At 35.7% G+C, this 12,296-nt stretch overlaps 2 protein-coding genes across 3 annotated transcripts; one reads left to right on the top strand and one right to left on the bottom strand.

Moving 5' to 3' along the window:
• The first annotated feature begins 1,932 nt into the window (after positions 1–1,932).
• On the top strand, positions 1,933–7,725 carry LOC112516688 (probable anion transporter 6, chloroplastic). The gene is made up of 15 exons (XM_025123883.1): positions 1,933–2,455; positions 2,825–2,970; positions 3,185–3,284; positions 3,541–3,593; positions 4,215–4,289; positions 4,385–4,465; positions 4,641–4,702; positions 5,163–5,230; positions 5,322–5,434; positions 5,521–5,557; positions 6,461–6,556; positions 6,685–6,826; positions 6,919–6,971; positions 7,270–7,356; positions 7,434–7,725. Exons 1-15 carry the CDS (start codon positions 2,090–2,092, stop codon positions 7,533–7,535), a joined length of 1,581 nt encoding a protein of 526 aa, XP_024979651.1. The 5' UTR covers positions 1,933–2,089; the 3' UTR covers positions 7,536–7,725.
• A 54-nt stretch (positions 7,726–7,779) lies between these two features.
• LOC112516687 (heparanase-like protein 3) lies at positions 7,780–12,090 on the bottom strand. 2 transcript variants are annotated; one of them, XM_025123882.1, is made up of 9 exons: positions 11,587–12,090; positions 11,101–11,137; positions 10,452–10,635; positions 10,218–10,366; positions 9,152–9,382; positions 8,877–9,066; positions 8,657–8,782; positions 8,454–8,553; positions 7,780–8,273 (listed from the first exon to the last, which is right to left on the bottom strand). In XM_025123882.1, exons 1-9 carry the CDS (start codon positions 11,818–11,820, stop codon positions 7,905–7,907), a joined length of 1,620 nt encoding a protein of 539 aa, XP_024979650.1. In that variant the 5' UTR covers positions 11,821–12,090; the 3' UTR covers positions 7,780–7,904. The 2 variants fall into 2 exon arrangements, with proteins under 2 accessions (XP_024979650.1, XP_024979649.1); XM_025123881.1 differs by having other exon boundaries at positions 7,780–8,276; positions 11,587–12,088.
• Positions 12,091–12,296: the final 206 nt, after the last annotated feature.

The raw sequence follows: 12,296 nt of genomic DNA, 5'->3' as shown, positions 1-12,296 counted from the left end.
AGCAATGAAAAACCTTTTGGTGGACTTACTGTTGTTTGTGGTGGGGATTTTCGTCAAATTTTGCCCGTTGTTCCAAAAGGAACTAACGGTGATATCATTGATGCTTCTCTCAATTCATCCTACTTATGGCCATATTATAACGTTCTTAGTCATAACCAAAATATGAGGCTATATGCTGGAGATATACCAGAATCTGAAGCTTGTCAAATAGATTCTTTTGACAAGTGGTTGTTGCAGCTAGGAGATGGTTCTCAATACGATGACATTCAAAGAGAGTTAATCAAACTTCCATCTGATATCTCCCTAAACTAATGGGTTGACCCAATTTAATGCATGATTCAAGCTGTGTATCCATCGTTGTTGGATAATTTTGACAACCCTACATATCTGAAAGAAAGAGCGATATTGACACCAAAAAATGAAATGGTTCATGATTTGAACAACATAATTATGGACATGCTACCGGGAGAAGGTGTCAACTATCTCAGTTCAGACAATGTGTGCAAAGCAAGTGTACAAACTAATGAAGAAGATCTTTTGTATCCATCAGAATTTTTGCACAGTTTAAAATTCAATGGTGTCCCAAACCATGACATTAAACTAAAAAAAGGAGCTCGAGCAATGCTTCTTAGAAATCTAAATCAGTCAGAGGGGTTATGCAATGGCACAAGATTGATCGTTACAAAATTGGGAAAATGGTCCATCTGAGCAGATATTATTTCTAGAACACATGTTGGCAAAAATGTCACAATTCCAAGAATAATCATGTCCCCAAATGAAACAAGATGACCATTCAAGCTTAATAGGCATCAGCTTCCTTTGGCAACATGCTTTGCCATGACAATAAATAAAAGTAAAGGACAATCACTACACCATGTTGGCTTGTATCTCCCGAACCAAGTGTTTACCCATGGCCAACTGTATGTTGATGTATCATGAGTTACATCACATGAAGGGTTGGTCATACTAAATGCCGACAATGAGATTGAAGATCGAACCTTCATTAAAAATATTGTTTTCAAGAAAATCTTCCAAACTATTTCTTCAACAACTCATGATCTCCAGGTACGACATCCTCAAGATTTATAGTAACTATTAAATATTGATTAGCTATAACACTGACACAATATATAAACTAATACTTTTCATTTAATGACTTTTTCTACAGGAAACGAGTCTGCCATCTAGCAACGGATTTTCAACCATGCCACAAGTTTATTGAATTGTTCATGGTAGAAAGAAATATGTGACTTTCTCTCCAAATAATATACCGAATTGACAATAATTATCTATACATTATACTTTTATTTTTCACATGCAATATATTACACGACTATATTCTTCTTATAAYAAGACAATCAAAAGCATGAATGTTAGTTTTACATCTACCAAATGTATTTCGTACCATTTCACAATTTAATAGCGTGCTCATAACAAAATATGATCTCTAAACTTCTCACTTATTAATTTCTTAAATCACATACTCCATCACAACCTAAAATTCTTTCACACTACATATTCATTTTCCATGAAACAATATATTGCAACTCTTTTTATGCTTACAAAAAAAAAAAACTTATTGTAAGTCAGAAGGGTTTAACTTACTCAAAAACTATTTATTACCGGTTTGACATCGGTATAAGTTGTTTATCTAAACACTCAAAAATGCTTATTACCGGTGGCACACCAGAATAAGTCAATAAGTTATTTTTATAAGCAATCCCAAACAAACACCCGTTAGTTACCTAGTAAGATTCGATACCTATATAGTAAATAACCCCTAAATTAAGGGGAGGGAAATGGATTTGAATGCAATACAGCAATAGTGAGAATTGAGGACTGCAATACTAAATTACACAATAGTTGAGGGGTCGTTTTGTAAATTTTACGTATTAACAAAAACATTTGTCAATTAAGTTACCTTCCAATGAAATCGGGGCCGCAAACCAACTCCTCCGTGGCGCCCTTTGGTCCTCTCTTAAAGTAGCGTTCTTCATTTTCTCTTCTTCTGAAGATCGATTACTTCCATAACAATAACACTGTGATTGCTTCAAATAACCTGTGCAATTTCACAGTTCACATCTACAAAATGGCGAAATTGTTTACATTTAGAACAGACACCAGTTTATCTTGTCTTTCACAGCACAAATTTCGCCATCCCTCCAACAATCGGTTCTTAAAACCATCATCATCACCGTCTTTACTACATTATAGTAGTGGGTTTGCAAAGGTTTCTTGTAGCATCAAGGAGAAAGAAAATATCGCAGAAAACGAGAGGGTATCTCCGATAGTTACTGGGCTAAGAGTTGATGATGAATTGGGGGAGAAATCTGGAGATGGGTTTGAGAAATTAGGGTTTGGAAACTTGAACTGGCCCCCTTGGAAGAATGTTCCTCAAAGATATAAACTCATTGGCACTACTTCACTTGCTTTTGTTATTTGCAACATGGATAAGGTAAACTTTGATTGTTTGTAATTCTTTAATTTCAATTTTCCAAGTTCTGGAAAGAACAAAACAGGGGTTTTTGTTCTTTTAAGATCAAGATAAAACTTCCAAGTGATCATTTGAAATCTTGTAGACATCAGAAAGAAACTGTCAAGAAATTAAATTAGTAGCAGTAATCACCAGGCCCAATTTTGGGATAACGAATTATTTAGAGTTACATTTTCTAGATTTCAGTTTTCGTTATTTGAAATTTCTTGTTGAGCGTTGATTTTGATTCAATTTAAAATATGGTAACCTTGTTTGGATAGCCATTTAGTAATATTGATTGTTAGGATACTGAGTTTCAGTAATTTGGATCAAAAATTTAATATCTTGTAGGTAAACTTGAGCATTGCCATTATTCCCATGTCACATCAGTTCGGATGGAGCTCATCAGTGGCAGGATTAGTACAGTCATCTTTCTTTTGGGGGTACGCGATGAGTCAGTTGCCGGGTGGTTGGCTTTCAAAAATATTTGGTGGGAGGTTAGTATTTTGAAGGAAGTGTTTGTGTATGGTTTGTTGGTATTTCACTCATTAGATATCTATTGTGTATTATGGTTATGATGTCAAAAGAGGCCTAATATTTAGGAGTTCTTTATGGTGATCAATTGTGTACAAGTACCATTCGATTTATATTTTGTTGTGTTTTCCTGCGTATGATAAATACGTCATTTTGCACTACTGCTTCATGATGCAGGGTAATTCTTCAGTTTGGTGTTCTGGCCTGGTCACTTGCCACAGCACTCGTTCCTTTGGTTGCTGGCTTCATGCCTGGACTTGTTTTTACGAGAATTCTTGTATGTTGCTTTTCTTCCATTTCCTGAAACTATTTCATGCATATGTTAAAAGTGTACTGCTTTTTTGATTAGAATAACATCGTATCACGGGAAAGAGAGCTGGAAAAGTTTTTACTAGATTTTGCCTTCAGCTGTGCAGAAAATGATTAGTACAAGTATTATTAGCACATGTACTAACAGGAAAACTTACTGATTTTTCTTTGAATTTTTTTGTTTTCCTTATTCCAATTTAAATTTTTTTGTATCCCGCACCCAGGTTGGAATTGGGGAAGGAGTATCGCCATCAGCTGCCACTGATCTGATTGCCAGGTATATGATTAAAAGAGTTTAGAGGCATGCCCTTTTAACAGACTGCATGAATCGATATTTACATAAACTTCTTCATACATGACACGTTTTTTTGCATACTCTTTGCATTCTTTATGTTTCAAAGTACGTATCTTGTTCTCAAAACTGGTTTTGTAACGCTTAAGGCTCAATCCATTTTGGGTCCCTTTTATATGGTGTAATGAAGATGTGTTGGTGAGTTCCGTTTCTTGATGTGACAAAAATCAGATATGGGATCCACAAAACGGAAAATGGTAAACAAATGGTATCCGAGGATACGCATGCATACATATGGAAAATGGTATAAACAAACGGAAAATGATATTTACATTAGGTTTCACAGGTTTATTCAAAAGTTTGTATGTAGATTCAGATGGGCATGCATACATAATACACGTTGACTGATGATTAGCCATATTTACTACACATAATAACATATAAACCTTGATCTCCACTTCAGAATACTTTTTTGTGTCTCCTAACTAGCAGTTTTAGTTCATTTTTTGCAGCTCTTAAGCTGATCTAAGAGGAGGTTATATGATTCGGCAATCAACTTTATGAACCATTTTGCTTATTGTGTGGTTCCTTCAACCTTTTATGTAGGTTAATTCCGTTGGAAGAGCGCTCACGGGCAGTATCATTTGTATTTGGTGGTCTAAGTGTTGGAAGTGTCTTGGGGTATGTTACATCATTTTAATGTACGTGGTCGTTTTTATAAGTATCCATAGCAATCAGATTTTTTTAACGCATAACACATATCGACAAACCTCCAGGCTTCTTTTGGCTCCTCCTCTGATTGAATCTTTTGGCTGGGAATCTGTATTCTACATGTTTGGCTTGTTTGGAATAGTGTGGTAAGTGAATATACCCAAATTAGTACTCCCTCTTCCCATCATTAGTTACAATAACAGCTTTTGACACTTCAGTTTAGATGAATGGACAGAGAAGCTCTTAAATCTTAAGTCCTATGCAGTAGATTAGGAAACTGCCTACTTGGAGATTTTCTAATGTGTGACTTTATATTTGAAGGTTTTTGGGTTTTCAGTTTGTTGCAGAAGACCAACCTTCGATCAACTCTGCATCTTTATCGCGTAAGAGCTTCCATTTTCCAATTTTTTTCATGTTTCTATAAATAACCCTGATTCTCATAACAGAGGTGAGGGCTGCGCACATCTTAACCCCCACCCCTACCTACCTCACCTCTTGGTGGAATATACTGGTGTTTGGTTTGGTTTGGTTCGTTTTCCTGATTCTCATAGTAGGAAACTGATTATATATCACATCCAAAAATGAATACTTGTAAAAGTTCCTTTTTGGGATATCTCATGATTATTTTAATGTTTGATTTGCTAGAAAGTTTCCAAGTTGAAATTACCTTTATGCCCATTACCGTCACATAATTGATGGTATTACTTTGGGTCTGCAAAATTTCTTTATTTTGTTGGTGGGTATTTCGGATCTGTAACAAATAATCAAATTCTTTGTAAACTACGTGTCATACCTCTACGCCCATTTTCTCTTTCAGCTGACATGAACTGCCATAAATTACAGCGTCTCAGCCAAATCCCAAGGCAAAATCATGGGAAACTTCTATGGAGGAGTTCGGTGGCTCCCTAAACGTATGGAGCATAACTGTTTTCTAAATTTCCTTGTTCCACCTTTTCAATTTGGAAAATACAAACCTTATTTTGGTCTATTTTTCATCTTCAGGTGCCATGGAAGTCTTTTTTCCAAAGTAAAGCCGTATGGGCGATGATATATGCTCATTTTTGTGGAAGCTGGGGTCATTATTGCTGTTTGTCTTGGCTTCCTACTTATTTCAGGTGATAAATTATATATAATTAGACGTTTCACTTTCTGCATTTTGGTGTTCATGTAATTTAAAGCTTCAGACTTTTATGATATGCAGTGAGGAGCTGGACCTGAATTTAACAGAAGCTGCATGGGTATGTCCATAAATCAGCATCTTTTTGTTTATTACAATATCATCTATAGATTTCTTAATCTATACTATATTATAAATAAATCTTAAAAACCATTTTTTATACATGAAGTATTGTTTATTGATGCATATTACTTAAAATTCAAGATTACAAATAAATTGTCGTAAGTACAAATTATTAGAGCTTCATGTTTGAATTCGTGTAACTAACTTCAGATAAACATAATCAAATAGAGGATAAACATCTCTTTTTAAACATAAAAAAACTAAAATATTTTAGGATGATCATTGACAAAATACTTAATTATTATCTTTATAAAAAAATATATTATTAAACCAAAAATAAAAAAAAATGATATAAAGAAATACACAAAAAAGGAGAAATTTTAAATAGTTAGTCTGATACTAATATCAATATTCTTTTTTATTTTTTATGATATCTTCATATTTATATTTTATTCAAAAATAAAAACGTTGTCACTTTCTCAAAACCGTATTAAAACATCAACTAAGACAAAAAAAACGAAACACTAAAATCGAGATGTATCTCGCTGCATTGTGCGAGTACCCTTCTAGTATAATCTAACATGGTCATTGTTGTTACACAACCAAAGTAGTCTGCGATGATTGTTGTTGCTTTCTTTATATCATTTCTGTGATCTCAAGTCTCGTATTAGTGTGCTCATATGTGCATACTTTTTGCATCAAGACTCAAGTTAATCTTTTATTTTGAGTGATCGACTCATCGAACATTTGTAAGTTATGACAAATTATGGAAATATTGCGATTTATGGACATCCTGAAATGAAAATGGTTGCAATATTATTGAAATAAAGGGTGTGTTTGGGATTCTGAGCACTTTGAGTTGAGATCTTTCTAATGTTTATGTATACATTCTTCGGTACAGGTTTCCGTTCTTCCTCCACTAGCTTCAGTTGTTGTTACGAGCTTCGCTTCACAATTTGCAGATAGCTTAATATCAAATGGAGTCGAAACAACAGTGGTACGTTGATCCGAAATGCACAGGCGACCCACAGATTCGCATGAATGAGAGAAGAACTGGGATTGTTGTTAAATTATTGTTAGCAACTTTTGAATCTCAACATCTGTAATTGATTATTTTTCATGTAGGTGCGCAAGATATGCCAAACAATTGCATTTTTGTCTCCTGCAGCGTGTATGATTTTGTCGTCTGTCGATTTGGGCTTGCCCCCTTGGGAAGTCGTCGCTATCCTTACTGGTGGTTTAGCTTTATCAAGCTTTGCATTGTCAGGTGCTAAATTAAATCAAATCTGGTATTTTTCTTGCTGTTTTTGTGTCTCTGCTAGAGAGGACTTAAAATTATCATCATTTGTTTGGTTGCAGGACTTTATTGTACCCATCAAGACATATCACCTGAATACGCAAGCATACTCTTGGTATGTTAAATTACTTCTAGTTTTGCTGGAAATAATGCCCTCCGTCCCAAAATAAGTGTCCACTTTAAAAATAAGTGTCTATTTTCCTATTCTATCCTTAATTATGATGGATAAATTCATTACTCTCTCTATTATTATTAAGGATAAAATTGTCTTTTAGTTCATAAGAAAAGTGTAATAATTACACATAAAGTCGTGTGCTTTCTTTTTCGTTCTGCACATTTATGTTGGCCGGAGAAGTATACTTTTAGATGTCAAATTACATATCTGACCTGGAGACTTTGAATTGTACATTCAGGGCATTACCAATACCGTAGGGGCAGTTCCTGGAATTGTAGGTGTTGCTCTTACTGGATATCTTCTTGATTCAACACATTCATGGAGTGTAAGTTTAATCAAACCTTGCCTAATTTCCAATCCTTCATTGAAAATAATTTTAACCAGATTACTAAAATTATGCAGATGTCACTCTTTGCACCATCGATTTTCTTCTACCTCACTGGTACCATTGTATGGTTAGCATTAGCAAGCAGTAAGCCTCAAACTTTCAAGAAGATTGATTAAAGCACAAGACTTTATTGACTACCACTAACTTTGGATACCTTCAACAATTTTGAATAGAAGGTGACCAACTTTCACTAACCAAACTGTATTCATATGAAATCATAGCTATAAAAACATCTTATAACTCTAGATTATGTATAATTCTTGTATATTTTTTGGTTTGAAGGTATTCAGTTATAAAAGTTCATATTTTGACACTTGGGTATCAGCAAACACAGTAGAATGCAAGAACCAACATTCACAATGCATTTCATTAAAAAGATGATTTAAGAATAAAAAATATCAAGTGTTGTTGGATATGTTTATGAATCTAATAACCAGAAATGGAACTGATTCTCAATTCCATTTCATGTATGTATGTTATACCATCTAATAGCTGCAAGCAGATAAAATAAGATGTGGGAAATGAACAAAGACAATAGAATAAGGAGCAACACTTATGGGGTCTGAAGAATTCACACTCAGAGGCTCCAATGGCGGTATGTCCCCAGATGAATTTACTGTTAACTCCTTACCGTTAAGCATCATCACTTGACTGTGCAAATTCCTGCCTTTTGCTGTTAAGTGGTATTCTTCTCGTGTTCTTGTTTCATCGATCTTGGAATTTCGTTGGTTTTTTGCTTTATGATGATGATGAACATTAGATTTGAGCTTATGCATCCTCCAAGTGCTGTTCAGAGACAAGCTTACATCCACTGTAGTTGCGTTGTCTAGATTGAGAAGTAGTAGTGTTATTCCCTGCTGCAATAGAGATTAGAAGTGTCGTTAAGACTAGGAAATGACTTTATTATCCTTTCTTTGGAGCGTAAGTATTGCTGGCTATACAAGATCATCAATCCATATGTAACAATAATCATGGGTGTATGTGTCATTACAGCTAAAACACACCCTTGTGAGTCAAGTCTGTAGCAAACTTACAGATTGTTTGGCACAATGTGCATAAGATCGTATTTTCTTGGTCCCTGTAAAGTTTGTAGAAAGGACCTTTCTACCCATCAACCGATGCCAAAGAAGGGCGCTGGTAAGAAAGAGCAGGATCCCGTCAAAATTATAACCTTTAAAGGCTAATTTTCCATTTTGACCACAAAAGTCAAAGCATAATACAAAATTTAGTTATGAACCTGTAGTAATCTGGATTGGGCTCAAACGTTGTAGTGTTGAGTAAGCCATAGTTTCCTCCTATCAACGATTGTCTGCAGTACACTTTTGTGTCATAAACAGATGACATTCCTAGCTGATCCAAGTACCTGCATAATACCAATGATGGCAATATTTTCCGTAAAGGGTATTTTGGTCTTTTCACAAAGTCCAATCATAGGAAAAAGATTAAAGCTTATTTACCAGAAACTAAACACAAATGCATTGGTGACAAGATTGTGGCCACTGTTATAAGCACCACCAGCTTCACCAACCCAAGCAGAAGCTGAAGTTATAGAAGTCTTGAGGATATTCTCAAGTTGCCTAAACGTATCGGCCTCACCATCAAGATACGATGGATCGAGTATTTTTTCAACTAGATGTTGATCAACCCCTGTTAGAAATGAAAAACGACCGTCAGCTTCAAATTTTGGCATTTTGGGGTTCGAATAATTTTGCTCAGCATTTTACAAGAATACCTGGGCCAAGATTGTATATGTGGTGAGTCACTATGTCTACGATTTCTGGTGTTTTATCTATAAACTCCTTGAACCAGTTGGCATCAAAGAAACCCCCCGGTGCAATTATCTGTGGCTTAGGCTCGATACCCTCGTAGATTTCTTGAACGATGTTTCGTAGGGTCGTTGTGTCGAATGCGTACTGAGATGCTGATACTCTTGTTCCAACTCCATTTCCACACAGTTCATTCCCTACAAGATATTTGATTGGTTATGTAAGATTTTCGCTATTATCGATATAATAAAGATTCAAAATTTTCTATTTAATATAACAAATTAATATAATTTCCTATTTTTTACCCATTTTGACTGGAAACATGTTGACCTTGTACATAACGTTGGCGTCAAGTTTAAGGGTCGTTTACCAAATGCTTACCGGGTGTCACTTATCTTACTAGTGAGAATGGCAAGAACTGATAATCTTACCCGGTAAGAGGCATGGCAAAAGACCGAGAATTTTACCGGTAAATGAGGGGGAAGACTCTTGCACTGGTTGGCACTTACCGGGTAAGAGACACTTATCAACAATCCATTTTGATGGTCGAGAATGCTACCTGATAACGTAAATGAGAGTGGTGACTATTGCTGGTAAGCCTTTGTAACGACCCCTTACTGTCCACTTCCCTATCACCCATTCATCCATTCATGAACATTTCGTAAATGGAACCACAAGGGTTGTGGCGTAGTGGTTGAGGTCCAAGGGGATGTGGTGGAATATCTCATCTGCCCAAGGTCTGATTCAGGCGTACAGACAACAATTGTGGCTACTGAATTTATCATGGCTAATTTCTTGAGGTCACAATTTGTCGGGATTAATCCCCTTCCAAGAAAAACATTTCGTAAACAGAATGTTACGAGTTCAGTAGGTTATTAATCAAAATGGGTACAAAACAGAACAAATAGAAAGTTTTGAAAAAAATATTATTCATTACACTAAATAGAAACTAAACCAAACTTTGTTAGATTATGCTTATCTTTAAATCTTGAATCTGTAACCTATGATCGGTGTTTGGGTGAGTGAACTTACCAAGCTCCCAAGCATACATGGTGTAATTCTTTTTAACCGTGTAACGCATCAAAGATTCGGCATTTGCAGAATCCCAAGGTCCAGCTGCTGAACCATCGGATAGTATCGTCTTTCCGGCAAGTGCATTCAATCCAAAAATGATTTCAGCCCTGAAGACAAATCAGTGATTATGAATCAATGGGACTTCAATGTGGAATTTATGGTAAAAAAAAAACAAGGGTTATTCTGGTTTACCCTGTTTCTTTGAAGAAGGTGTTTAATTGATCCCATCTGGATAGAGGAAGGCAGCCCTCAGTATATCCAAATAACACTGAAGTGTTTTTGGAGAATTGGATGCAGGGTTTGGTAGCATTTTCTGTTTGGTAAACCACTTTATCTTGCAAAGTCCCTCCTAATCTAATCTTTAATGTAGAAAAAGCTGCAAAATTTTGTTCAAAATAACCAAGTTAACAAGTAATTTTGAAATAGAAAGTAGTTCATTTGGCATTTGAAATCAAAGTATGATAACTAATTGAGAACAATGACAATTTTTATTTTTTTGTGAGAATATGTGGAACCCCAGAAGAGCCCTTAGGGAGAGAGAAAGAAGTTATGACAGGTCTTCCAGCATATCGCCTTGGTTGACACCAGATTCGTAGAATACCATAAAAGAGAAATAGTCTAAGTCTAGCTAACATGGGATTCTAAGAGGCCCCCTCCAATGGATGAGAGGGGGCTAAGAGTACAGATTGCCCAGGGTGTCGAGTCCCTAAAGTGGTAGACCTTGACTATGATACCGTGTGAGAATATGTGAAACCCCGCTATATACTCTTCAAAAGTTATAACATATATGGGAGGAGAAATGGTCCAAGTTTAGCCCAGCTTTTTAACATTTTCTTCTTACCTTTGATGGCATTCTGGAAAACTTTGTTGTTAAGATCCTGCATACAAGAAAAATTAAACAAAAATGCTTCAATACATGAAACTTCTACACTCTGAAACACACACAACACTGCAGATATGAAGGATTTACTAAAGAACAACTAATTGGTTAGGAAAATATGAATATAAAAACAGAAACATGAAAGACAAATGAAGTTCTTGAATAATCCAAACACTCCTTTCTTTTCAAATCACCATATATCTTACAAAATACCAAGAGATTTGGTGATTCTATTTCTGGACATTTGTTTTCTTGCCCAAAATTGTTCATTCTTGCAAAATTTGTTGTTACAAAAAGGAGTAATGATGATTGATGGCCAACAATGGTGAAAATTTAGGATTTATAAACAACCCTCTGTAGATTCAGTTGTAATATCATGAATCACACACACTAATTGCCTGCAACAACAAACACAAAAAGTGCAGAAAAAGAAAGGAGAAAACATACCACATTGAGGAGGGAAGCATGACCCCAGCTGCAGGTACCATAATCACATTTTTCAGGTGGCCACCAATCCATAGTAGCACATATAAAGTCGCTATCTATCTTCGCAATGGCATTTTTCCCATTAATGAAAACCCTTCCTTGAAGAACATCAGTTTCTGAATCCACAAGATCGTAACTCAAACTCATGAAAAGAACCCAAACACAGACACCCATTTGCAGAATCAAAGAACCCATTTTGAAAACACTGAGCTTTTTGATAAATATGAAGCTCAAGAATGATATTATACTATATATCTAGTTGTTAATGGAGTAGGATGCCATGGAAGCTTGAAAGAAACAGATGCAAAGATGCTGCAAGTTTTGCTAGCCTGTTTGCCATAAAAGAAGAGGAAGAAACGGTTTTGGTGATCTTTAATATCATAAATGGGAACCCAGTCAAGATTTGCTGTTTGGATTTGGGGTTTTGAGGCAAATTTATTGTGATTAATTGCGGGTGGTTCTTAGCTGTGTTTATGCTTTGCTTTGGGAAAGTGGAAAAGGATTGCTCAACTTATGGAGAAACGGATGGTGGTCACCACTCACCACACCACTGAGGGTTTTGCTACACAACCTACCCAAAACCTGGCCGGGGTGGGGTGGGGTGGGGAGTAGGGTTGGAGGGGGTGGGGGGTGCCTGAAATGGATGGGTTGAACTAAAGTTTTCACTTTTA

The sequence above is a fragment of the Cynara cardunculus genome, assembly GCF_001531365.2.
Source record: "Cynara cardunculus var. scolymus isolate 2C chromosome LG 8, CcrdV1, whole genome shotgun sequence".
Classification (NCBI taxonomy): Eukaryota; Viridiplantae; Streptophyta; class Magnoliopsida; order Asterales; family Asteraceae; genus Cynara; species Cynara cardunculus.
The sequence above is the reverse complement of the archived record's forward strand: the minus strand, read 5'-3'. Positions and strand labels throughout refer to the sequence as shown.

What these genes read in the sequence shown, in the direction of transcription:
- LOC112516688 (XM_025123883.1), top strand. Translation starts at nt 2,090, where the DNA reads ATGGCGAAATTGTTTACATTTAGAACAGACACCAGTTTATCTTGTCTT. An exon ending in TTATTTGCAACATGGATAAG is followed by an intron (nt 2,456 to 2,824) that starts GTAAACTTTGAT and finishes AATATCTTGTAG; the next exon opens with GTAAACTTGAGCATTGCCAT. An exon ending in GGCTTGTTTGGAATAGTGTG is followed by an intron (nt 4,466 to 4,640) that starts GTAAGTGAATAT and finishes TTATATTTGAAG; the next exon opens with GTTTTTGGGTTTTCAGTTTG.
- LOC112516687 (XM_025123881.1), bottom strand. Translation starts at nt 11,820, where the DNA reads ATGGGTTCTTTGATTCTGCAAATGGGTGTCTGTGTTTGGGTTCTTTTC. An exon ending in TTTCCAGAATGCCATCAAAG is followed by an intron (nt 10,636 to 11,100) that starts GTAAGAAGAAAA and finishes AAAATTTTGCAG; the next exon opens with CTTTTTCTACATTAAAGATT. An exon ending in CACATTGTGCCAAACAATCT is followed by an intron (nt 8,277 to 8,453) that starts GTAAGTTTGCTA and finishes TCTCTATTGCAG; the next exon opens with CAGGGAATAACACTACTACT.